The sequence below is a fragment of the Coregonus lavaretus genome (assembly GCF_964263955.1).
Source record: "Coregonus lavaretus genome assembly, chromosome: 9".
Taxonomy (NCBI): Eukaryota; Metazoa; Chordata; class Actinopteri; order Salmoniformes; family Salmonidae; genus Coregonus; species Coregonus lavaretus.
Window position 1 is genome coordinate 24,642,505 of NC_139996.1, and position 27,555 is coordinate 24,670,059.

Below are 27,555 nucleotides of genomic sequence, written 5' to 3' on the forward strand. Positions count from 1 at the left end.
GGGCGCTGCAGGATTTCAGTCCTTCACGGCGTAGTGTTACCAATTGTTTTCTTGGTGACTATGGTCCCAGCTGCCTTGAGATCATTGACAAGATCCTCCCATGTAGTTCTGGGCTGATCCCTCACCGTTCTCATGATCATTGCAACTCCACGAGGTGAGATCTTGCATGGAGCCCCAGGCCGAAGGAGATTGACAGTTCTTTTGTGTTTCTTCCATTTGCAAATAATCGCACCAACTGTTGTCACCTTCTCACCAAGCTGCTTGGCGATGGTCTTGTAGCCCATTCCAGCCTTGAGTAGGTCTACAATCTTGTCCTTGACATCCTTGGAGAGCTCTTTGGTCTTGGCCATGGTGGAAAGTTTGGAATCTGGTTGATTGATTGCTTCTGTGGACAGGTGTCTTTTCTACAGGTAACAAGATGAGATTAGGAGCATTCCCTTTAAGAGTGTGCTCCTAATCTCAGGTCATTACCTGTATAAATGACACCTGGGAGCCAGAAATCTTTCTGATTGAGAGGGGGTCAAATACTTATTTCCCTCATTAAAATGCAAATAAATGTATAACATTTTTGACATGCGTTTTTCTGGATTTTTGTTGTTGTTATTCTGTCTCTCACTGTTCAAATAAACCTACCATTAAAATTATAGACTGATCATTTCTTTGTCAGTGGGCAAACGTACAAAATCAGCAGGGGATCAAATACTTTTTTCCCTCACTGTATAACGCTGTAAGTCTAATATTCAAAACCTTTTACTGTGCATTCATTTTCTTTCGAGACATCTTTCACCACACAACCAATGATCCAAAATCTAAGCTTACTGTGAAATACTATGATAACATTGATTTAATCACCAAAACACAACATAATGATATCTTCTCAATTTAGTTGTTTTAACAACCAGTTAATTCAATAGCAAAATATGCAAGATACATGGCACAACATTTCCCTTCGAATGTAATATGCTACGGTACTGTAAATTACAGTATGTTACACTGTTTTAACATTAGGTAATACACTTGCACTACCCATCACAATTGACTGAAAATCTAATTTCCATAATTTCTATCCAACGTGTGATCAAATGTGTGATCACTGAAGACATCTTTCAAAATCATTGATGCAAAAAATAAATATATTGTTCAGATACAATTACAACATAGGTGTACTGTCATCAAATTAAACAAATGAAATTAATGAAATGAACATAACATTTAACAGGGACTAGTTTGCATCAAGCCTGTCTTGAGCATTTGGCCATAGGTTCTCCTTGACATCCCAGTAAATGTCCTCATTGTTCATCCACGTGGGGAAAAACCTTTTGGCATGGTGAATCCAAGCCTAACATAGGTCTGGATTGATGTCATTGCATGCCTCATCCATGGCATGGAGTAGGGTGGCACACTCATAGGGATGGTGATCATACACCTTCCACCTGTTTTGTAATCATGTATTGTATTTTACTGTATTGTAGTCGCTTTGGATAAAAACGTCTGCTACGTAAATGTCATATATTATGGAATAACAGTACTGTATTGGCCAATGCAATTTTAGTAAGGCAGTGTGAAACCCCCCCACAAAAAGACACCAGTGACTTCATTTTAGGTACATATATAGGGGAATTTATTACATACAGCAGATCTCTGAACTTGTCAATATCCAATTTTTTTATCATAATAGTCATCATCATAATAGTACATTACAGTATTTCATATCATTACAGTATATATCACAAACATACATTTCCATTATGTAGTTCTCAAAATCTGTTGTAGACAAACCAGTATAAAATCTATCAGTTTACCAAACGGTTAAGATATTTTCAATTAAGAGCAGTCAGGTTAAGTAATAGTAAAATGTATTTTATCAAATGAGAAGGCAATCATATCAAAAGTAATGTGTGCATTGCATTGTGAAAAGGAATTACTTTATATGAACATGTATTGCAATAGGTAACGTATTCCTAAGATGAAACACTGATTTAGTTTGGTGAAAAAGTGACTAAATGATTTTGTGTGTTGTACTTAGTCAATTGAAAATGTGCTTAGAGTTTTGAAACAACTGCCTTTTTGATAATCTGTTTTGAGTTTGTACTGTTTTGAGTTTGTACTAAGCGTTGTGAAAATGTCCCACATACTTGTGAAAATTGCACCAAAGTGATTGAAAAAAACGAATATCAGTTGCCCTCGGAAAAGCCTGCTCTGTTGGTACAATACTGCCACTTAGTGTTCTGAAACGAAACACCACTTTTTTATGGATTAAAATTGAACTATTTGAAACTGTGGAAAAGAGTTCCTGAAGTAATTTATTATACGATTTTATCTACGGTATGTAAGGTTACTGTGTGAAAGTATTGTCGGAAAACGGTTTCGTATAAGTTTTTTGCCTGTGACGAGAAATAAAAATACTCGGAGGATGGTACTGTATGGCTCAGTTGGTAAAGCATGGCGCTTGCACTGTCAGGATTGTGGGTTTGATTCCCGGGACAACGTAAAATGTATGCACGCATCGCTGTAAGTCGCTTTGGATAAAAGTGTCTGCTAAATGGCATATATTATAGAATATTACATTGTACTGGAATGATGATTGTGGTAATGTTTTTTATTCTCAGTAATTTTTACGGGGGAAGATGTAATGAGGTCAATAAAACGTAACTCTATTTCCTTTTCTGATGTGTTCAGTCTCTTGACTTTCTATACAGACATTTTTCAACTAAGCCCAGGAAAATGAAGCAGGCCAACCACTTTTTTGTTTTTTGTTATGTGGGGGAGGGGGAGGGGAGGGGGGTGGGGGGTAGAAGGATTACTGTTATACTATTCCAGGTATTCATTAAAGAGGTAGGGTTTCAAGTGTCTCCGGAAGGTGGTCAGTTGTAAATTGAAAATAAACATTTTTGCTAAAAGTATTATTATATTATTGATCGATTGACTATGACTTTTCAGATCACCCAGTAGTGCTATCTGCAGGGTTAGCTCCAGGTAAATATTGTAATCCTTTAGCCATTCTTGGACCTGTGACCAAAAACAAGCTACAAATGGACAGTACCAAAACAAATGATCTAATGATTCTGTCTCTTCGCAGCAAAATCTGCAGAGCTGGGAAGATTGTATCCCCCATATAAATAACATTCTATTGGTAGCAAGAATTTTGTATAATAATTTAAATGGAGAAATTCTATGTTTTGAATCCGGCGTCGTTTTGCGTATCAGTTCATAAACACTATGCCATGGAATCGGTACATCAAAAATCTCTTCCCAACTATTTTGCAATCTATTTGGGACGGCTGTCAATCCTTTGGTCCTTAAAAGAAACTGATATACTTTTTTATTTATCACAATATTCTTTAACCAATTATGTTCTTTAATGCAGGGCCGACAGACAAATTCCTTACTTTTCCCCCCTTCCACTTTCCTCTTCCATTTTTGCGGTAATGCTGCAATTATTTGGTTGTAATTTTGGGTAGAGCAGACATTTCCATATGTTTTTGTTAGCTGCATGTGCGACATAACTCCACCAGTCCTACCTATGATATCATTTACGAAGATTATACCTTTTTTAAACATTATTTCAAAAAATAATGTTTTTTTTAATCAATAAGTATATTTGAGTTTAACCACAATATCTGTTGCATTATTTGTTCTGTCGTTTCTGGAGGATTAAATTGAAATTGCAACCAACTTTCTATGGCTTGTTTTAGAAATAGTGATATTTGGGAGATTATTTCCTTTTCAAATTACTGAAAGTGAGAGGTTGTAATCTGAATAAAGGGAAAAGTGCCATTCTTGAACATGGGGTGAGACAATCTTACTAATTTGCTAGAGAACCAGTTTGGATTTAAGTATAACTTTTGTATGACTGAAGCTTTTAGTGTAGGTCTAATGCTTTAATATTTAATAATTTCTGTCCTCCGAATTCATATTCATTATATAAATAGGCCCATTTAATTTAGTCTGGCTTGCCGTTCCAAATAAAATGGAATCTTTTTTTTTTCATATAATTAAAAAAAACTGTTTGCTAGGCGTAGGCAAGGCCATAAGCAAATAGGTAAACTGGGATAATACTAAAGAGTTAATCAGGGTGATTCTTCCACAAATAGACAGGTATTTACCTTTCCATGGTAGCAATATCTTATCTATTTTTGCTAACTTTCTATTAAAATGTATTGGAGTGAGCTCATTTATTTTTATTGGTAAACTACATGGTAATGTAAAAACTGTATTTTTTAGTGATCCAATACGTAATATAGTACATTTATCATAATTTGGTTGTAATCCAGAGAGGTTAGAAAATGTATCTAGATCCTCTATGAGGCTGTGGAGGGATTCAAGTTGTGGATTTAAAAGAAAACATGAATCATCAGCGTACAATGACACTTTTGTTTTTAAGCCCTGGATTTCTAATCCCTTGATTTATTGTTAGATCTGATTTTAATAGCTAAGATTTCGATTGCCATAATAAATAGATATGCCGATAGTGGACAACCTTGTTTTACTCCTCTTGACAGTTTAAAACTTTCTGAGAAATAGCCATTATTTACTATTTTACACCTAGGGTTACTATACATGATTTTAACCCATTTTATAAGAGATTCTCCAAAATGGAAATGCTCCAGGCATTTTCAAAGTCTTCTATGAATAGCAGGCCTGGTTTCCCAGATTTTTCACAGTGTTCTATTGTTTTCAGTACTTGCCTTATATTATCTCCAATGTATCGTCGATGTAAAAAACCTGTCTGATTAGAATGAATAATGTCCGACAATACCTTTTCAATTCCATGCGCTATACATTTTGCTAGAATTTTTGCATCACAACACTGAAGTGTAAGGGGCCTCCAATTTTTTTAATGGACTGGATCTTTATATTTCCCACTTGTATCCTGTTTCAGTAATAATGAAATCAGACCTTCTTGTGTGTCTGATAATCCACAATTTACATAGGAGTGATTAAAACATGATAATAACAGTCCTCTGAGTATATCAAAAAAGGTTTGGTATACAGTGGTTTGCGAAAGTATTCACTCCCCTTGGCATTTTTCCTATTTTGTTGCCTTACAACCTGGAATCAAAATAGATTTTGGGGGGGGGGGTTGTATCATTTGATTTACACAACATGCCTACCACTTTGAAGATGCAAAATATTTTTTATTGTGAAACAAACAAGAAATAAGAAAAAAAAAACAGAAAACTTCAGCATGCATAACTATTCACCCCCCCCAAAGTCAATACTTTGTAGAGCCACCTTTTGCAGCAAAGCTTGGCACATCTAGCCACTGGGATTTTTGCCCATTCTTCAAGGCAAAACTGCTCCAGCTCCTTCAAATTGGATGGGTTCTGCTGGTGTACATCAATCTTTAAGTCATACCACAGATTGAGGTCTGGGCTTTGACTAGGCCATTCCAAGACATTTAAATGTTTCCCCTTAAACATTTACATTTACATTTTACATTTACGTCATTTAGCAGACGCTCTTATCCAGAGCGACTTACAAATTGGTGCATTCACCTTATAGCCAGTGGAATAACCACTTTACAATGTGTTTTTTTAAATTATTTTTTTATTTGGGGGGGGGGTTGGGGTAAGGGAGAGGTAGAAGGATTACTTTATCCTATCCCAGGTATTCCTTAAAGAGGTGGGGTTTCAAATGTCTCCGGAAGGTGGTGAGTGACTCCGCTGTCCTGGCGTCGTTAGGGAGCTTGTTCCACCATTGGGGTGCCAGAGCAGCGAACAGTTTTGACTGGGCTGAGCGGGAACTATGCTTCCACAGAGGAAGGAGAGGCAGCAGACCCAGAGGTGGATGAACGCAATGCCCTCGTTTGGGTGTAGGGACTGATCAGAGCCTGAAGGTACGGAGGTGCCGTTCCCCTCACAGCTCCATAGGCAAGCACCATGGTCTTGTAACAGATGCGAGCTTCAATTGGAAGCCAGTGGAGTGTGCGGAGGAGGGGGGTGACGTGAGAGAACTTGGGAAGGTTGAACACCAGAAGGGCTGCGGCATTCTGGATGAGTTGTAGGGGTTTAATGGCAAAGGCAGGGAGCCCAGCCAACAGCGAGTTGCAGTAATCCAGACGGGAGATGACAAGTGCCTGGATTAGGACCTGTGCCGCTTCCTGTGTAAGGCAGGGTCGTACTCTCCGAATGTTGTAGAGCATGAACCTACAGGATCGGGTCACCGCCTTGATGTTAGCGGAGAACGACAGGGTGTTGTCCAGGGTCACGCCAAGGCTCTTCGCACTCTGGGAGGAGGACACAATGGAGTTGTCAACCGTGATGGCGAGATCATGGAACAGGCAGTCCTTCCTCGGGAGGAAGAGCAGCTCCGTCTTGCCAAGGTTCAGCTTGAGGTGGTGATCCGTCATCCATACTGATATGTCTGCCAGACATGCAGAGATGTGATTCGCCACCTGGTTATCAGAAGGGGGAAAGGAGAAGATTAGTTGTGTGTCGTCAGCGTAGCAATGATAGGAGAGGCCATGTGAGGATATGACAGAGCCAAGTGACTTGGTGTATAGCGAGAATAGGAGAGGGCCTAGAACTGAGCCCTGGGGGACACCAGTGGTGAGAGCACGTGGTGCGGAGACAGCTTCTCGCCACACCACTTGGTAGGAGCGACCGGTCAGGTAGGACGCAATCCAAGAGTGAGCCGCGCCGGAGATGCCCAGCTCGGAGAGGGTGGAGAGGAGGATCTGATGGTTCACAGTATCAAAGGCAGCAGACAGGTCTAGAAGGACAAGAGCAGAGGAGAGAGAGTTAGCTTTAGCAGTGTGGAGAGCCTCCGTGACACAGAGAAGAGCAGTCTCAGTTGAATGACCAGTCTTGAAACCTGACTGGTTTGGATCAAGAAGGTCATTCTGAGAGAGATAGCAAGAGAGTTGGCTAAAGACGGCACGCTCAATAGTTTTGGAGAGAAAAGAAAGAAGGGATACTGGTCTGTAGTTGTTGACATCAGAGGGATCGAGTGTTGTTTTTTTGAGAAGGGGTGCAACTCTCGCTCTCTTGAAGACGGAAGGGACATAGCCAGCGGTCAAGGATGAGTTGATCAGCGAGGTGAGGTAGGGGAGAAGGTCACCGGAGATGGTCTGGAGAAGAGAGGAGGGGATAGGGTCAAGCGGGCAGGTTGTTGGGCGGCCTGCAGTCACAAGTCGCAAGATTTTATCTGGAGAGAGAGGGGAGAAAGAAGTCAAAGCATAGGGTAGGGCAGTGTGAGCAGGACCAGCAGTGTCATTTGACTTAACAAACGAGGATCGGATGTCGTCAACCTTCTTTTCAAAGTGGTTGACGAAGTCATCCACAGAGAGGGAGGAGGAGGGGCGGGGGGGGGGGGGGATTCAGCAGGGAGGAGAATGTGGCAAAGAGCTTCCTAGGGTTAGAGGCAGATGCTTGCAATTTAGCGTGGTAGAAAGTGGCCTTAGCAGCAGAAACAGATGAAGAAAATGTAGAGAGGAGGGAGTGAAAAAATGCCAGGTCTGCAGGGGGTCTAGTTTTCTTCCATTTCCGCTCAGCTGCCCGGAGCTCTGTTCTGTGAGCTCGCAATGAGTCATCAAGCCACGGAGCTGGAGGGGAGGACCGAGCCGGCCGGGAGGATAGGGGACATAGAGAGTCAAAGGATGCAGAAAGGGAGGAGAGGAGGGTTGAGGAGGCAGAATCAGGAGATTGGAGGGAGAATTATTGAGCAGAGTGAAGAGATGATAGGATGGAAGAGGAGAGAGTAGCGGGAGGCAGAGAGCGAAGGTTGCGACGGCGCATTACCATCTGTGTAGGGGCAGAGTGAGTAGTGTTGGAGGAGAGCGAGAGAGAAAAGGATACAAAGTAGTGGTCGGAGACATGGAGGGGAGTTGCAGTGAGATTAGTAGAAGAACAGCATCTAGTAAAGATGAGGTCAAGCGTATTGCCTGCCTTGTGAGTAGGGGGGGACGGTGAGAGGGTGAGGTCAAAAGAGGAGAGGAGTGGAAAGAAGGAGGCAGAGAGAAATGAGTCAAATGTAGACGTAGGGAGGTTGAAATCCCCCAGAACTGTGAGGGGTGAGCCATCCTCAGGAAAGGAACTTATCAAGGCGTCAAGGTCATTGATGAACTCTCCAAGGGAACCTGGAGGGCGATAGATGACAAGGATATTAAGCTTAAATGGGCTAGTGACTGTGACAGCATGGAATTCAAATGAGGAGATAGACAGATGGGTTAGGGGAAAAATTGAGAATGTCCACTTGGGAGAGATGAGGATTCCTGTGCCACCACCCCGCTGACCAGATGCTCTCGGGGTATGCGAGAACACATGGTCAGATGAGGAGAGAGCAGTAGGAGTAGCAGTGTTTTCAGTGGTAATCCATGTTTCCGTCAGCGCCAAGAAGTCGAGGGACTGGAGGGTAGCATAGGCTGGGATGAAGTTTGCCTTGTTGGCAGCAGAACGGCAGTTCCAGAGGCTGCCTGAGACCTGGAACTCCAGGTGGGTGGTGCGTGCAGGGACCACCAGGTTAGAGAGGCAGCAGCCACGCGGTGTGAGGCGTTTGTGTAGCCTGTGCGGAGAGGAGAGAACAGGGATAGGCAGAGGCATAGTTGACAGGCTGCAGCAAATGGCTACAATAATGCAGAGGAGATCGGAATGAAATGAACTAAACATCTGGGAAAGGAGAGAGCGGGGCCTCCCTCAGCACAACTCCCAAATATAACTCTCCCAACTTCCACCTCAGAAACTATAATTGTTGTAAACTACAGCGGTTCAATGTTTCTAGGAATAGACTAACTCAGTTTATTCAGCTAGCTAACTAGGTGCAGTATTATTCCGTGAAAATCGTCCGGGCATCAAGTCATATGACGCCACAGCCAGCTAGCATGCCGGACTCCAGCAACACGGTTTAGCGCCAATACTCTGCCACAACAAACCACCAGTGTATCAACACGCAAGCAGATCGTTCGTGTCCATGTCTAACGTTGTGGGTTAGTCCCGACAGCTTGAGCGAGTCCGTCGTCAACTTATTCAGCCAGTTAGTTAGCTAGAATAGTTAGCAAACTAGCTAGCCATTGCTTTCAGACAAAGAAGAACCCCTCCTTTCATGGCACGAACACACAGAGAGAGCCAAACTAACGTTAACTAGTCACCCATGTCCCAAATTCCTTGAACGATTTGGGCTATCAATATGTAAAAAAACTAAACACAAATGTAGGTTATGACTTACCCCTAGCAGCTACTGTTAGCTAGCCAAGTGCAAAGCTAGCCACTGAATTGACTCAGCCAGTTCACGTCTGTTCGCACGGTCGTTCCAGCTATTGTTTACTGGTAGCTATCCAGGTAGCAACAAGCTAGCTAATATTTCAAGCACAGTAGCCACTTGCTACCTAACATTAACGGTTCAGACAATAAGGTTAGGAAACAGCTGAATGGTAGGCAATTATTGTATGTAATTATTGTAGGCAGCCAGCTGGCGTAATTACAGGCACTCTCAGGCGTGACATAACTATACCGTTGCTAATAGCTACTCGCCAGCTAGTCCCGGTGGTGGGTTAGCTAGCTAGCTTCGTGCTACGCTAGGCTACGCTGGGCACAGCCGAATACAATACTAACCTACAATAATTACATACAACAACCCACAATAACTACCTACAATACCTAGCTACAATCTAAATACATAGTTTAAGCCTTACTCGACAAAGCCCAAGCTATGTGTAAAGCCAAGCTTACCCGACGACCTCCCCGTGACAAGGAGGTAAGCAATGTACCTCTTGTTCCAACCTCTGAACAGCTAAACCACTCGAGTGTTGCTTTAGCAGTATGCTTAGGGTCATTGTCCTGCTGGAAGGGGAACCTCCGTCCCAGTCTCTAATCTCTGGAAGACTGAAACAGGTTTCCCTCAAGGATTTCCCTGTATTTAGCGCCATCCATCATTCCTTCAATTTTGACCTAAATTGCTTTTGTTTTTGAGATGAGTACTAAATTGCATGGCCTCTAAAGGCACATTTAAAAGTGTCTCTAGTTGTTAACCTCTTTCGCAAAGTGTGGGTTCAGCTCCAATGTAACATCTCCATACGACCTCTAGACCCGCACGCTTTGCCCGAGGCTAACCGGGCCTTCATCACCATTCACGGTACCAGTGCAGATCAGGGTGTCAAACTAGACAACTTCCAGGTGCACTATGATGACAAAACAAGGAACTGTTTATCTCCCATTAAAAGTGGTGTGTTTTGGTTTGTGATGTTCAAGCATGAGTTTAGGGCCACTGTCTGCATCATGAATCAAAGTAGGCCAATCAGAGAATAGCTCTTAGGTGTACTAACTGTACTAGGATCAGACTGTCAGCTGATGCTCATAATTACATCATTGATCTGATGACCCCTAACCAAGCACATCCCCACCATTTTATAAAACTAGTGATCAGTTAGATATCACGTCCTAATCTCTCTGTGTGTGTGTGTCAGACCTATAATCACCACTCAAGGAGAGGGCAATGTGCGTGTCCAGAAGATGGAGTGTGATACCTGCAGGGTGAAGACAGAGAGGGGAAACTGTGTGCTGCACGCAGTCAAAGTAAATATGAACAGGATTAAAGGCTGTACTGTCAAGATAAATATGAATAAAGTTATAATGTGACTAAAACTACAGCCACGTCGTCTGTTATAATGCGGCAGCCCCTTCTCCCTCTGTGAATGCAAGTGTAAGGAGGAGACAGCTGAGCATAAGAAATAATGATGGCCCCACCCAAAGTCAAATGGTTCTGGCTTCACGTAACTTTCTGTGATGACATGCATTGTGAGCTTTAACCCCTTACCTATATCCCAAGGCACTTATAGATGTGAAAGGATTAGATACCAATAAGTTCAAAGTTAGAAACTCGTAGCCTATCCATGGGCAACATACACTACATGATCAAAAGTATCTGGACACCTGCTCGTCGAACATCTCATTCCAAAATCATGGGCATTAATATGGACTTGTTCCCCCCCCTTTGCTGCTATAACAGTGTAGTGTATTAGGATTATGGAATGTTGTTTATCTTAGTTCAAATGTAGCAGTTGTAGGGTGATGCCCCAGGGGGGATAGGTGATTGGACGAAAAAGGGAGCAACCCATTTATTGCCATTGTTTATAAGTAGGAGCTAGACAAAGAGGCGGCAGAAGCATTCAGATTAATTTGGGACGGTGCTTCTCCAGACACCGCGGGTCTGTAACTCATGCTGAAAACTTGTGATATTAATAAAAGCTTCTAATCAAGGTGCAGCCTAAGCGGACTCTTTGTTTGACAGCAATAGCCACCAACATCCGATGGGACACGACAGAATGGGGGCTCGTCCGGGATACTGATTGCATCGTTCTTGGTTCCCTTCCTGAGTCGCGAGTTGACTACTGCTCAAGCCGGCTTTAAAGGTGAGATTACTCACAAAATTTGGGCATTAGTTATTCCGCTGATTCATGAGAGGGCATTGAAGGTGTACAGTGAAAATTAGTTGGGATTGTGCGGATGTGGTGCTATTGCGGTCGACGAGGAGTCTTTAATAATTATTCTAAATTGTGGTTGCATTGGTAACGGTAAATAATTGGAATTTTAGAGCAATCGATGGTAGGAATTAAGGCAGATATGCGCATACATTAGAGCACTGTACCGCTTAAGACCCCAGGGGGGGCCATTTAGAATGGGCCGACAAATCCGGTTGCGCGTTAGAATGTGCAGTCGGTGGGTTTTAAAGAAAACTCGGGTTGATGGAATTTATCTGATTTGTGATTATTGCTCGACTTTCGTCCGACGGGGGGTCTGCTTGGGTGTAATTTCTCGGTGAATTGTCATTAAATCCACGGTAGCACAAAACGGTAGGATAATAAGTCAAAAGAAAAGGGCAGTGCAGGATGCTTATTGTGTGGGGTAGGCCACAGTTAGCTAAAGGCTAATGCTAATGCTAATGCTAAATGCTGGTTCAGGCCACATTGTACATAAAGGCTAATGCTAAATGCTAAGGCTAAATGCTAATTGTGTTGCGTGCTACATGCTAATTGGTGTCCTTAGAGGTCCCATTGCGATAGTGTGGTGTAAAATAGAGAACTGAGGTAGAACGCTGGCGTTCTATTGTTTGGCCATCGTATTGTTAAATGGATTTGCGCATGCGCTTGATTTTACGGTGCTAAAACTACAACACGAGGGGATTGGCTAAAACTACAACACGGGATTGTGGGTAAAGTGTCATATTTCTGTGGGGTTGTGTGCCGCAGGGTGAGACAGAGAAACACAGACGAGGGAACAAAGAGGAAAGATTTGAAAATGAATTAAATCTTCTAGTTGTTACATCGGCTGTTGGTTAAAGATGAAACTTGTTTTGTGACCTATTGAATTTATAAATTAGATATATGTTGACGGATTATAATAAATTAAATTAAAAGACGTTTAAATTAAATAAAAATTAAATAAAAATGTTATTGAGCTATTTAGTCCTGAGTTTAGTCTTAGAGCGAATGTGAACGAAGGAATATTGAATATGATTGAAGTAACTCAGTATTGCATTAACTACTAAAATCTTTTCCTGTGTTTCTGTTCTTTTGTCATATGAGAGGAGCAATAGGACGATACGACAGGAGAGAGAGAGAGAAAGAGAGGGGGTGCTGACGTACACGTCACGTGACGCGACAGAGGATCAAGTCAAAAAGGTTTTGGTACTGGTCTGGTTACAAAATCTTCCCCTACAGGATATTTGATGTTATGACAATTTCACATAGGCTTGGCAAATACTGATTCATTAAAAATAGCATTTTAGAGTCTCTGGCATCACTTGGATTTGATTGGAATTGTGTTGGGAATCAAGGACTGACATTATTCTGTAAAATTAAGATAATTAGGTGCTTATAGAGCAAGGGGGTTTATGGGAATTGTAGTGTTGTAAGGTTAGAAGGCTTTGTTTTTGGGATTGCTTTGAAGTTGACTAACTTACATTTACTTTCCTGATGGGTTGTGGTAAGATAACCACCACTAATATTAGAACATATAAATTGGTAAGATATGATATAGAAATAAAAAATTGGTTTTAATTATTCATAATTTTTAATAGATTTTTTAATAGATTATTTTTTTAAATTAGAAATGTTTTTTGAATAAAAAATTTAATTGATTTTTTTCATATTCATATTTTGGTTGATTGATTTATAAAAAAAAATATATATACATTTTTATTTTTTTTGGGTTGTTTGGTTTATATTAATAATTAAAGGGGGGAAGCCATAGGCTATATAGTCTAAAATAAAATAATTCACGATAAAGGAATATAAAAGGGTTGTTACAATGGGGAAAAACGACAGCAAGGCTATGAAAGTGATTACACCGGTTGGTATAGTACAAAATAGTAATCCTTTAACTAAAGTATTGTTAGGTTATCCGGCAAATGAAACAAAAGTTGCCCTTCATTCTCAAACAAAAACTGATAAAAGATTCCAGCGATAAGATAAACAAAGGTATAGAGAAGGTGACAGAAAAACTAATGGCAGAAGTTAGTACACCTTTCTCACATACGGATTCAGCAAAAAGACACCCACCTTATGAGAAGGAAGTAGAGCTTAGGGATGTTTATCCTCAGCTTCCAGTGATCATCCAGCAGGGTGATTATTGCATCAGAGATGAAGATGAACGAATAATAGATAGAGGACAAGCAGAAACGACCAGAAAGATGAATCCAAAACTCCAGAAGGAAGAAAATGAGATGTCTGGAAGAGAAGAGTGAGGTTAAGGAAGATGGAACTTGAAGAAGATGATGAAGATGAAGATCAGAGTGATTGAGAAGAGGTCATGGGTGGATATGACTCTGAGATCAGAAGGAAGTTGGCAAGAGAGGAAAGAAGGATACTAGAGATTCGAGTTCAGATGAAGACAGTGATAAAGAGGAGACTAAAGGTGCTGTGTATTCAAAAGGAGTTTATCCTACAAGGACTGGCACAGAAGAAATAGAAGGAGATATAGACCGATGCTTATCATGCCTGGATAAAGCGACTAGTTTAGAAGAAGTAACACAACTGGATGAACAACTCAAGAAGAGAAGATACAGAAGGAGAAAACCTGCTGAGAAAATAATCCCAAGAATTGGAGAAGAAGAATATTACATTGAGGTCAAGGAAAGGCCAATAGTAAGAAGATGATGGAAGATGATATTTCGAGGACCGAACTTAGAATATAAGCTTTTGAAGAATCCTGATATGTCAACAGCAAGAAAGAACAGGATCAAGAAACTCTCAGAAAACTCAATCATACAACTGGTGGAGAAGAGAAGCTTTGGTTATGAAGAATCAGAGTGAACCAAATCAACAATCACTGTTACAGCTTCAACTGAACAAGGCCAACCGCAATTGTACCAGCCACCAAGGGGGGTACCAGGTGTTCCATATCCACAGCCAGTTTCTGGACAGACACAGAATTGGAGAGGAAGAGGACGAGAAGGCTTAGAAGGAGGAGGAAGATTTCAGCTACACTTTCAGCAATCTCCAGAAGACTGTTATAATTGTGGACAGGGTGGTCACTTTACCTGTGAGTGCAATGGACCAGGAGGAAACAACAGAGAACATTTTTAAGGAAGATACAGGGGCCAGTCAAGATCACCTGTTCTCCAGGTGAACCCTAAGGATTCTAGAGTGCCTAGAAGATACGAAGGGGGGTGTCAGCTGATAGCACCGATTAGAGAAGAGGAATAAAATATCTAACAATTGAAGTAAAAACAGAGGACTATGAGAAGTGATAGTGAATAGTGGAAAAACTTTTATCTGTGTTCAGCCTAAAGAGGTTAAACATCTCACTATGTAAAATTAACTAATTAGGATAGGGATTTGAGGTAGTAAAACAGTTAATTACTCTTAAGGAACCAATTGAGCTCTGCTATAGAACTCAAAGAGAAATTAAAATAGACATACTAATATTAGAACATATACCTATTGCATTGTTGGGAAGAGATGCATTGTTTAAATTGAATTGTACAATAAGATGTACACTAAATGGCTGTCTGGTAGAATATTTTAAAAAGAAGGGTTTTTGGGAATCATATTTGCTTAAAAAGATAATATCATAGGAAGGATGATAATCTATTAGACTGCCTATTAGACAATCTGTCTGAAAAATAAAGTTAAAAGGGGTGACTGTTATTCTGGGTTACATTCTTACACCAAGGGATTTCAGGCTAGGCTAAAAGGTGTTTAGTCGTTTGCCAAGTCTGTGTGTAAAGAAGTCAGAAGCAAGTGGGGACTTCCCAATCACATATCCTAAAAATTTGGTGGTAAAGGGATTTTGTGAATAAATCAGTGGAAAAGGTTTTAAAGGTTAGGAGAAAAGATTAGATTACAAAAAGTTAGGAGAACTAGGGTTGAAGGAACTCTAAGACAGTAAGCTAAGTTTCAAAGTTAGTAGTAAGAGAGAGAGAAGATTGAGGGTGATTGAGTATCCATATTTACAGTTCCCAGCAGGGAGATCAAGGTAATTATAGGTGTATTTTTTATAATCAAAAGTTTGAAAGTCAGGGATTAGAGGTAGGACTGAGAGTTGGAAAAAGTGACACTAGTGGTGATAGATGGAAGTACAAGCAAAGAGTTCAAAGCTTTGGGGAAAATGGATGAAGTAACTAAGGACATTAACACTTCAGTCTATTAAAACAACAGTGAGAAGCAATTTAACTCTTTCAACATTGATAGTTATTAAAGCCATAAATATATCGCATTTGATTATAAGGGAACCAATAGCTCCAGCACCAATTTTAGAGGAAAATACTTATTAGGGTTAGGATGGGGACGTTCCTCCCACATGGAGAGATAATTATGGAGAATAAGTATTGTTATCAGGACCAGATGTAGAAGCTGTTGCACCTAGTCAAAGGAAGTATATTTTGTACAACAATATGAAGTGGAAGAGGGTTATGAGTGACTGTTCACTTATTTTGCGTAATGTTACAGAGAAAGATCAGGGAGAATATATGTCTACTTATCTAGTGCAAGCATTACAATTTGTTCCGGTTAAGAATTATTGGTTAAAAGGCTATGTAATTCGTAAAGTGACGCTTATAATGGAAGATTTGAAATCTGGTGAAGCTTCCACGGTCACCAAAGGAGTTCAGGATAAGTTTATCACAGTAGTCACTCCAACAATGAATAATACACAGAGTATATCGGTAACTTTCCCACTAGAAGTAATTAAGGGTGTTAATTAATCAACTAAATCAACTACTTTAATGGTAACTTTGGAAGGATTTAATGGTACGACGGCAATAACAAATGTAGGAAGTATGACACCGACACCGACAACAACTTTTCTGAAAGTAAAGGATCTAGCAGCAATGACTCAGCAAATAGTGGTAGAGAGCAATATAGGTTCATCTGAAATAGTACAAGATAATATCATGGAGGTACAGGATGAGGTCTTTGGGTTCAACATAACATCAGAAGATACATCTGATCAATACCGCTCGTTAGGGAAAAGAGAAGCTAAATGGAAAGCATATGGATTTGATTCGTCTATTTTGAAGATTAAAGATGAATGGGCAGGGAGAAATCTTTGGTTCCAGCAGTTAACTCATTCTGTAAGATCAGTGAGGAATCTTGAGGGTCCATGTCTGTTGAGAATTCCAGCACCAGAGACGTGGGGTTCCATTTTAGAGACGGTCGCTCAACCGCTATCAAGTGTGTGTCAGTCCTATGCGTTGTCATGGCTGTTGTATCAGCAACGAGCATTGACAGATAAAGTAATGTCGTTGTCAAAACATTTGTTTAAGCCTAGGTTTAGGTGTTCTTGGTTAAATGAATTACCCTATGTGAATTTGTTGGATGGTAAGGAAAGTCAGGTAACAGCGAACCCTGAAGCATTTGAGGTGAAAGCCGTGAGGGCTAAAAGTTGTTTTTGTTCTAATAAAACATATGATGTAAAGGGTATGTTCATGGGAATATCAGATTGTGATGATTATATGATGACTTTGGATAAGCATGAACATAAGATTAGAGATGACAAATATAATGTAACTTTTTATGTACCAGGTAGTAAGAAGAGCAGGACTTTGATGGTGAAAGATCAACTTTTGCCTGGCAATGTAACTATTGGGAATTTTAGAGATATTTGGTGGGTTTGTGGTGATAAAGCATATATATTCTTACCCTATGGATGGACAGGATGTTGTTACATGTCGACGTTGAAGCTTCCATATGAGGCTTTTACTATTAAAAGAGGGGTAGCACCGAACACAGATCAATCTGAAACTAGAGTTGAAAATAGGGTGAAAAGAGACATGGCTATGTTTCATAGTCTTGAAGCCTACCATTGGAGAATAAGTCTGGGAGAGAAGTGGGGACTCTGTCTTTTTCCATGGTATGGTGTAACATTTTTGGCAGATCATATTGATAATATTACATATACTTTGCAGGGGTTTGCGAATGAAACAATAAGAGGGTTTAACCTTCTGTCAAATACTCAAAGAAGTCACAGACTGACGCTGTTGAAACATGACATGGCTCTTGACTATATTTTGGCAAAACAAGGTGGCTTATGTTTGGCTATGAATCTGACGGGGGATGATTGTTATACTTTGATCCCAGATAGTTCCGATAATATCACGAGTGTTATAGATGCGTTGAAGAATATAAGGGATGCATTTGGTAGATCTGAAGGAGCTGGATGGTCGGCGAAGTCTTGGTTGCAAGATCAGTTAGGCCCAATAGGAGCAGTGATGGTTCAGATTTTAGTTGCAGCTCTGATAGCATTGTGTGTGATGTTTTGCTTTTGTACTTTGTTACTGACCTTTGCGAAAGCTATGATTTTAAGATGGGTTGGTGTTGTGATGCCTGGAGACAACACTCAGATGCCGTTGTTGACTGTTCCTGATCTGGATGAAGATGGACAAGGGGGTCTGGATGGAGTACTAATGGATAAATATCCTTTTTGATTATTTGATAATTTTTCAATTTTTTTTTATATTTTTTTTAAATATTAGTGTGATTTTTAGTATGATTTTATGAATCAAAGGGGGGAATAGGATAATGTGATTCATACATCATTTATATATCATTTTTATATTCTTAGTTGATATAATTTATATATCATTTTTATATTCTTAGTTGATATTGATGTTCAATTTGAAAGTGTTGTTTTGCAAAAGATACTGTTTGGTCTTTTCTTTTCTTCCAGAAGCATTTGGGGGAATATGTGGAGATTGAAATACTCAAACAAGGACAATATGAAAGGACAATGACTGGAGGAGATGGAACAAAGAAGGTGTGGAAAGATTCCGATTCCATCATCAACAATACATTGGAAGAGGAGACTACGGGGAGATGAAGTGTAGTGGACTACATTCCAGTGTCTGCAATGAAATATAGACATATTTGCATGTGTAATACATAATGTGTGTCATAGTCTTAGGTATTAATTTTTGTAGGATATTTGATGTTATTGAATGCATGTGAGGATCTTAGATGTTTTTGTTTATTTCGTTGATGCTTAGGGACAGGGAGTCTAGGCAGGGAGAGGTCCACTGTAGGGTCCAATGGGTTGACCAGCCTTAGAGTGGACATTTTTTGGATAGTATTTTGTTTGCAGGGGCTTACATGTGTATTTAATTGCATCATAGTTTCAAATGCATTTACATGGTTTATGAGTTTATCTGGAGTATCTAGGTGGTTGCCTGGGGCAGAGGGACCGTGAGAGAATTTTACTGTCTTGATTGATGGATGGATATCTGGAAAGATGGCTGCCGGACAGGTTTTTCGCTCTCACACTCCATAAAGATTTGTTCATATTTCATAGTAATGTATTCACACTTCATAAACAGTTATTCATATTTCATAGAAAGGTATTTACACTCTAGAGGAGAATGTTTTTGGTTTAATGTTAAAGATACTCAATAAGATAAATTGTTACTGGTCATAATCCTATTCTGTTTGTTTTCGAGACTTTTAGTTAGTCTCGAAGGGGGGAAATGTAGTGTATTAGGATTATGGAATGTTGTTTATCTTAGTTCAAATGTAGCAGTTGTAGGGTGACGCCCCAGGGGGGATAGGTGATTGGACGAAAAAGGGAGCAACCCATTTATTGCCATTGTTTATAAGTAGGAGCTAGACAAAGAGGCGGCAGAAGCATTCAGATTAATTTGGGACGGTGCTTCTCCAGACACCGCGGGTCTGTAACTCATGCTGAAAACTTGTGATATTAATAAAAGCTTCTAATCAAGGTGCAGCCTAAGCGGACTCTTTGTTTGACAGCAATAGCCACCAACATCCGACGGGACACGACAACAGCCTCCACTCTTCTGGGAAGGCTTTCCACTAAATGTTGGAACATTGCTGCGGGGACTTGCTTCCATTCAGCCACAAGAGCATTAGTGAGGTTGGGCGCTGATGTTGGGCGATTAGGCCTGGCTCGCAGTCAGCGTTCCAATTCATCCCAAAGGTGTACGATGGGGTTGAGGTCAGGGCTCTGTGCAGGCCAGTCAAGTTCTTCCACACCGATCTCCACAAACCATTTCTGTATGGACCTTGCATGTGCACAGGGGCATTGTCATGCTGAAACAGGAAAGGGCCTTCCCCAAACGGTTGCCACAAAGTTGAAAGCACAGAATCGTCTAGAATGTATGCTGTAGCATTAAGATTTCCCTTCATTGGAACTAAGGGGCCAAGCCTGAACCATGAAAAACAGCCCCAGACCATTATTCCTCCTCCACCAAACTTTACAGTTGACACTATGCTTCCGGGCAGGTAGCGTTCTCCTGACATCCGCCAAACCCAGATTCGTCCGTCGGGACTGCCAGATGGTGAAGAGTGATTCATCACTCCAGAGAACGTGTTTCCACTGCTCCAGAGTCCAATGGCGGCGAGCTTTACACCACTCCAGCCGACGCTTGGTATTGCGCATGTTGATCTTAGGCTTGTGTGCGGCAGCTTGGCCATGGAAACCCATTTAATGAAGCTCCCATCGAACAGTTCTTGTGCTGACGTTGCTTCCAGAGGCAGTTTGGAACTCGGTAGTGAGTGTTGTAACCGAGGACAGACGATTTTTACGTGCTTCAACACTCGTTCCACATCACAATAACAGCACTTACAGTTGACCGGGGCAGCTCTAGCAGGGCAGACATTTGACGAACTGACTTGTTGGACAGGTGGCATCCTATGACGGTGCCACGTTGAAAGTCATTGAGCTCCTCAGTAAAGTTCATTCTATTGCCAATGTTTGTCTATGGAAATTGCATGGCTGTGTGCTCGATTTTATACACCTGTCAGCAACGGGTGTGGCTGATATAGCCGAATCTACAAATTTGAAGGGGTGTCCACATAATTTTGTATATATAGTGTATATCTTCGACCTAATCAGTCCTTCTCGATCTACAATAAGTGCCTAGAGGGCTAGGGGGATTAGGGATTGCTTGGGCATGCATCTTTCACCGCGGGTTAGTATAGTCTGTTACTTACAGATGGAGTAATATTCTATTATATTCTATAGGGTCACCAGGTACAGGTCCAGTCCCAGGGAGGCAATGTCACCGGGGTGGGAACCATCCATGGCAATGTGGACATCAGCTCCTCTAATACTCACCTATATGAGACCGTGTACACCCACAATTACTCTCTAACTATATGAGACCTACCCAATTACAGTGCCTTCAGAAAGTATTCACACCCCTGGATTTTTCCACATTTTGTTGTTACAGCCTGAATTTAAAATGGATTACATTGAGATTGTGTCACTGATCTACACACAATACCCCATAATGTCAAAGTGGAATTATGTTTTTAGAACTGTTTACAAATTAATTAAAAATGAAATGCTGAAATGGCTTGAGTCAATAAGTACAGTGGGGGAAAAAAGTATTTAGTCAGCCACCAATTGTGCAAGTTCTCCCACTTAAAAAGATGAGAGAGGCCTGTAATTTTCATCATAGGTACACGTCAACTATGACAGACAAAATGAGAAAAAGAAATCCAGAAAATCACATTGTAGGATTTTTAATGAATTTATTTGCAAATTATGGTTGAAAATAAGTATTTGGTCAATACCAAAAGTTTCTCAATACTTTGTTATATACCCTTTGTTGGCAATGACACAGGTCAAAAGTTTTCTGTAAGTCTTCACAAGGTTATCACACACTGTTGCTGGTATTTTGGCCCATTCCTCCATGCAGATCTCCTCTAGAGCAGTGATGTTTTGGGGCTGTCGCTGGGCAACACAGACTTTCAACTCCCTCCAAATATTTTCTATGGGGTTGAGATCTGGAGACTGGCTAGGCCACTCCAGGACCTTGAAATGCTTCTTACGAAGCCACTCCTTCGTTGCCCGGGCGGTGTGTTTGGGATCATTGTCATGCTGAAAGACCCAGCCACGTTTCATCTTCAATGCCCTTGCTGATGGAAGGAGGTTTTCACTCAAAATCTCACGATACATGGCCCCATTCATTCTTACCTTTACACGGATCAGTCGTCCTGGTCCCTTTGCAGAAAAACAGCCCGAAAGCATGATGTTTCTACCCCCATGCTTCACAGTAGGTATGGTGTTCTTTGGATGCAACTCAGCATTCTTTGTCCTCCAAACACGACGAGTTTAGTTTTTACCAAAAAGTTCTATTTTGGTTTCATCTGACCATATGACATTCTCCCAATCCTCTTCTGGATCATCAAAATGCACTCTAGAAAACTTCAGATGGGCCTGGACATGTACTGGCTTAAGCAGGGGGACACGTCTGGCACTGCAGGATTTGAGTCCCTGGCGGCATAGTGTGTTACTGATGGTAGGCTTTGTTACTTTGGTCCCAGCTCTCTGCAGGTCATTCACTAGGTCCCCCCGTGTGGTTCTGGGATTTTTGCTCACCGTTCTTTTGATTATTTTGACCCCACGGGGTGAGATCTTGCGTGGAGCCCCAGATCGAGGGAGATTAGCAGTGGTCTTGTATGTCTTCCATTTCCTAATAATTGCTCCCACAGTTGATTTCTTCAAACCAAGCTGCTTACCTATTGCAGATTCAGTCTTCCCAGCCTGGTGCAGGTCTACAATTTTGTTTCAGGTGTCCTTTGACAGCTCTTTGGTCTTGGCCATAGTGGAGTTTGGAGTGTGACTGTTTGAGGTTGTGGACAGGTGTCTTTTATACTGATAACAAGTTCAAACAGGTGCCATTAATACAGGTAACGAGTGGAGGACAGAGGTGCCTCTTAAAGAAGAAGTTACAGGTCTGTGAGAGCCAGAAATCTTGCTTGTTTGTAGGTGACCAAATACTTATTTTCCACCATAATTTGCAAATAAATTCATTAAAAATCCTACAATGTGATTTTCTGGATATTTTTTCCTCTATTTGTCTGTCATAGTTGACGTGTACCTATGATGAAAATTACAGGCCTCTCTCATCTTTTTAAGTGGGAGAACTTCCACAATTGGTGGCTGACTAAATACTTTTTTCCCCCACTGTATAACCATTTTGTTATGGCAAGCCTAAATAAGTTTAGGCATAAAAATGTGATTAACAAGTCACATAATAAGTTGCATGGACTAACTCTGTGTGCAATAATGGTGTTTAATGTGATACCCCACACATACAATTATCTGTAAGGTCCCGCAGTCGAGCAGTGAATTTCAAGCACAGATTCAACCACAAAGACCAGGGAGGTTCCACACCCCACCCCCACAGAAAAAAAAGTAGACATTGATAATCCCTTTGAGCATGGTGCAGTTATTAATTACACTTTGGATGGTGTATCAATACACCCAGTCACTACAAGGATACAGGCGCCCTTCCTATCTCAGTTGCCGGAGAGGAAGGAAACCGCTCAGGGATTACACCATGAGGCTGTCGTATATGATGAATGGTGATCATTATGCTGTCAACAAAAGAAGTCTGCTCATACTGAACATTGATCATAAGGTTTATTCAGATCACAAGCTTCAGCATGAGTTTACAGACACGCGTTGTCCGGAGAGCAGTAGTGTCGTCCAATTCTAATGTCTGCTCTGTCCTATCTTCTTCGTGTACCCCTATTTATAACCAATGCAACAAGATGGCTCCCTCTGCTGGCCAGTTTACAATACACTTCCTGTCTATTATATGTTACATTATACTAACATAACCAACATTCCATTTCGTCATGAAAAACATTTAACAAAGGCATAATCTTCAGATACGATATTCCCCCCTTTCGAGACGAAATAAACGTCTCGAAAACAAACCGAATAAGATTATGACTAATAACCATTTATCTCATTGAATATTCTTAACCTTAACCCCAAAAACATTCTCCTCTAGAGTGTAAATACCTTTCTATGAAATACCTGTTTATGAAGTGTGAATACATTACTATGACCCATGAAGAAATCTCTATGGAGTGTAAATACATTACTATGACATATGAACAACTATTTATGAAGTATGAACACATTACTATGAATTATGAATAAATCTCTATGGAGTGTGAGAGCGAAAAACTGTCCAGCAGCCATCCATCCATATCAATCAAGACAGTAAAATTCTCTCACCGTCCCTCTGCCCCAGGCAACCACCGTCGGTACTCCAGATAACCTCATAACTCATGTAAATGCATTTGAAACTATGATGTAATTAAATACCCATGTAAACAAAATCCTATCCATAAATATCCACTCTCAGGCTGGTCAACCCATAGGACCTGAAAGGGAATCTCTCCCTGCTTAAACCTTCTGTCCCTAACCCCATCGAAATAAACAAAAGCATCTACGATCCTCATCTGCATTCAATAACATCAAACATAATTCTACTAAAATCAATACCTAAGAATATGACACAATTATGTATTACACATGTCTATATTTCATTGCAGACACTGGAATGTAGTCCACTACACTTCATCTCCCTGTAATGTCCTCTTCCAATGGACTTGTTGATGATGGAATCAGCCACACCCTCCTTGTTTCATCTCCTCCAGTCATATTGTCTTTGTTTGAGTATTCCAATCTCCACATGTTCTCCCACATGCTTCTGGAATGACAAGAAAATAAACGACCAAACAGTATCCTTTGCAAAACAACCACTTTCAAATTAAACCTCCATTTCACCTAAGAATTTAAAAAATGATACATAAATGATGCATGAATCACATTGTCCATTCCCCCCTTTGATTCATAAATCATACTAAAAATTATACTAATATTGAAAAAACAATTTGAAAAATCATCAAATAATCCAAAATGATATTTATCCCTCAGTTCCACTTGTCCATCTTCATCCAGATCAGGAACAGTCCACACCGGCATCTAAGTGTTGTCTCCAGGCACCACTTCTCCAACCTATCTCAATCTCATAACTTTCTCAAAAGTCAGTACAAACATCACACAGTGTTATCAAAGCTTAAACTAGAATCTGACCCATCACTGCCCCTACTGGCCTAATTGATCTTGCAACCAAATCCTTTCAAATGCATCCCTTATAATGCATCTATAACCCCAGTGATATTATCTGAACTATCTGGACTCACAGTAATACACTAATATTTATCAATATTATCTTCCCAAATGTTACACCATACCATGAATGAAGTCCCCCCTTCTCCCTTAGACTTATTCTTCAATGATAGACTTGAAGTCTATGACATGTCGCCATGTGTCTGCTAAATGACTGAAATGTAAATGTAATGTCACCCTTTTAACCCTAGATTTAGCTGTGTCCAATGCTATCCCTCTTATAATGGTAAAACCTCATATGGAAGCTTAAACGTTGACCTGTAACAACATCCTATCCCCCATAGGGTAAGAATATACTCTATCATAATTTCCCCTTATCCTCTAAAATTCCCATAGTCACATTGTCAGTCAAAAGCTAATCTTTTAACCATCAAAGTCCTGCTCTTCTTACTACCTGATATATAAAAAGTAACCTATTATTTGTCATTACTACCCTTAAGGTCATGCTTATCCAAATTTATCATACAACATCACCCTGATCTTCCCATAAACATACCCCTTACCTCATATGTTTTATTAGAGCAAACAACTTTTATCCCTCAATATTTCACCTGAATACTTCAGAGTTTGCAATTACCTGACTTTACTCTCCCTCTAACCAATGCTCATAGGGTAATCCCTTCACCCAAGAACACTTAAACCCTACTGTTTTGACAACAACATTATTTTATCTGTCAATGACTGTTGCCAATTCCACAGTCATGACAAAGCTCAAAACTGACCCACACCTGACAGAGGCTGCGCAACCGTCTAACAGGTCCGGGATGGAATTCCCAACAGACATGGACCCTCAAGATTCCTCACTGATTCTTACAGAATGAGTTAATCTATCTCTAATTTCCACAACAGAGGAACGAGCAGCACTGATCAGATGCCCCCCCCCTCTGTCATCAAAATCAAAAGACCTCATCCTGCAGCCTCCATGACGAATCTCTCTTCTCCATTTCAGATTAATCTATATTGTTTCTATCTGCTCTATTTTAACCCCATTCGTACCATAACCTCCTGAGTCCCTCTTGCTACCTCTTTAATTTCAGAACAATTGTTGTCAGTATCATACTCCTATATTTGCTATTGCCATAGTATCATTAATCCCTTCCAAAGTTACCCTTAAAGTAGTTGATTTAGCTGCTGTATCAACCCTAATTACTTCTAGTGCAAAAGTTCCCATTCCCATTATCCTCTGTGTCTTATCTACTGTTGGAGTGACTACTGTCCATTCAGTTCTACTCCTCCTGAACTCCCTCAATGACTGAAAACTTCTACAGACTTCAAATCTTCCATTATAAGCGTTACTTTATGAATTACATAGCCCTTTAACCAATAATTCCTAACCGGAACAAATTCTAATGCTTTCACTAAATAAGTACACATATATTCTCCCTAACCTTTCTCTGTAACATTACGCAACATAAGTGAACAGTCACTCCTAACCCTATTCCAAACTATACCTCCTTTTACTCCTGGTCCTGATAACAATACTTATTCTCCATAATTATCTCTCCACATGAGAGAAACGTCCCCATCTTAAACCCTAATAAGTATTTTTCCCCCTAAAATTGGTGCTGTATTGGTTCCCTTATAATCAAATGCGATATATTTATGACTTTAATACCTATCAATGTTGAAAGAGTTAAATTGCTTCTCCCTGTTGTTCTAATAGACTGAAGTGTTAATGTCCTTATTTACTCCTAGTTTTCCCCCAAGACTTTGAACTCTTTCCTTGTACTTCCATCCATCACCCCTAGTGTCACTTTTTCCCCCTTTCAGTTCTACCTCTAAACTTTAAACCTCCTGATTATAACAAAATACACCTATAATGACCTTGATCTCCCTACTGGAAACTGTAAATATAGATACTCAATCACCCTCAAATCATTCAGCAACACATACTTTCTCAATGCATCTGCTCCTAACCGATTTAAACTCCTACCATATCTTCCCACTAAACTTTAAAATGTCCTTCCTCACTGTTCTCTCTCTGTCTTACTACTAACTTTGAAACTTAGCTTACTGTCTCAGAGTCCCTTCAACCTAGCCTACCCCTAACTTATTTTAATCTAATCTTTTCTCTCATAACATTTAAAACCTTTTCCCCTGATCTATTGACAAAATCTCTTACCACCAAATTTTTAGAATATGTGATTGGGAAAGTTCCCCACCTGCTTCTGACTCATTACACACAGACTTGGCAAAACCGACTAAACACCTTTTAGCCTAGCCTGAAATCCCTTAGTGTAAGAATGTAACCCAAAATAACAGTCACCCGTATTAAGTTTTTTCCCAGACAGATTGTCTAACAGGCAATCTAATACATTATCATCCTTCCTATGATATTTATCTTTTAAGCAAATGACTCCCCAAAAACCCTACTTCTTAAAATAGTCTACCAGACAGTCAGTCGTCTATTGTGCCTCTGATTGAATACTTCAATTTACACCATGCATCTCTTCCCACAATGTCATTGTTATATTGTCTCTTTTAATTCCTATTTGACTTCTATAGCAGAGCTCAATTGATTCCCTAAGAGTATTTAAACTGTTTTACTACCTCAAATCCCTATCCTAATTAGTTTACTTTACAGAGTGATATGTTTAACCTCTTTAGACTGAACCCAGATAAGTTTTCCCCTATTCACTATCACTTCTAATGGTCGGTTGTTTTTACTTCAATTGTTGGATATCTTTGTTCTTCTCTAATCGATGCTCTCAGCAATGCACCCCTTCCGGATATTCTCGGCACTCTAGAATATTTAGTGTTCACCTGAAGCACAGGTGATCTTCACTTGCTCGTTGATCTTCCTCTGTTTCTTCTTCTCCAATTCTGTGTCTGTCCAGAAACTGACAGTCGATATGGAACATCTGGTCCCCCCTTGGCGGGTACAATTGCCTTTGATATTGTTCAGTTAAAGCTGTAACAGTGATTGTTGATTTGATTCACTCTGATTCTTCATAACCAACACTTCTTTTCGTCTTCTCCACCACCAGTTATAAGTTGTATTTGATAGAGTTTTCTTCGTCCGTTTCTTCTCGTTGTGGACCTATCAGTATTCTTCAAAAGGTTATCTTCTAAGTTCTGTTCTTGAAATATCATCTTCCATCATCTTCTTACTTTTCTTCATCAGAACTCGAATATCTTGTCTCCTTCTGCGTTCAACTTTCATCAGAGA

At 40.4% G+C, this 27,555-nt stretch overlaps 1 protein-coding gene across 1 annotated transcript in view; it reads left to right on the forward strand.

Annotated features, from left to right (window-relative positions):
- Positions 1-2,580: 2,580 nt before the first annotated feature.
- The window catches only part of LOC311135298 (protein FAM185A-like), a gene marked incomplete at both ends in the record, with an annotated part of 29,780 nt that continues 4,805 nt past the window's right edge, over positions 2,581-27,555 (forward strand). The window contains 4 exons of the mRNA XM_084169250.1: positions 2,581-2,589; positions 9,993-10,192; positions 10,403-10,511; positions 20,412-20,487. Of these exons, the coding sequence (XP_084025376.1) occupies positions 2,581-2,589; positions 9,993-10,192; positions 10,403-10,511; positions 20,412-20,487 (394 nt within the window). The remainder of the gene's footprint in view (positions 2,590-9,992; positions 10,193-10,402; positions 10,512-20,411; positions 20,488-27,555) is intronic.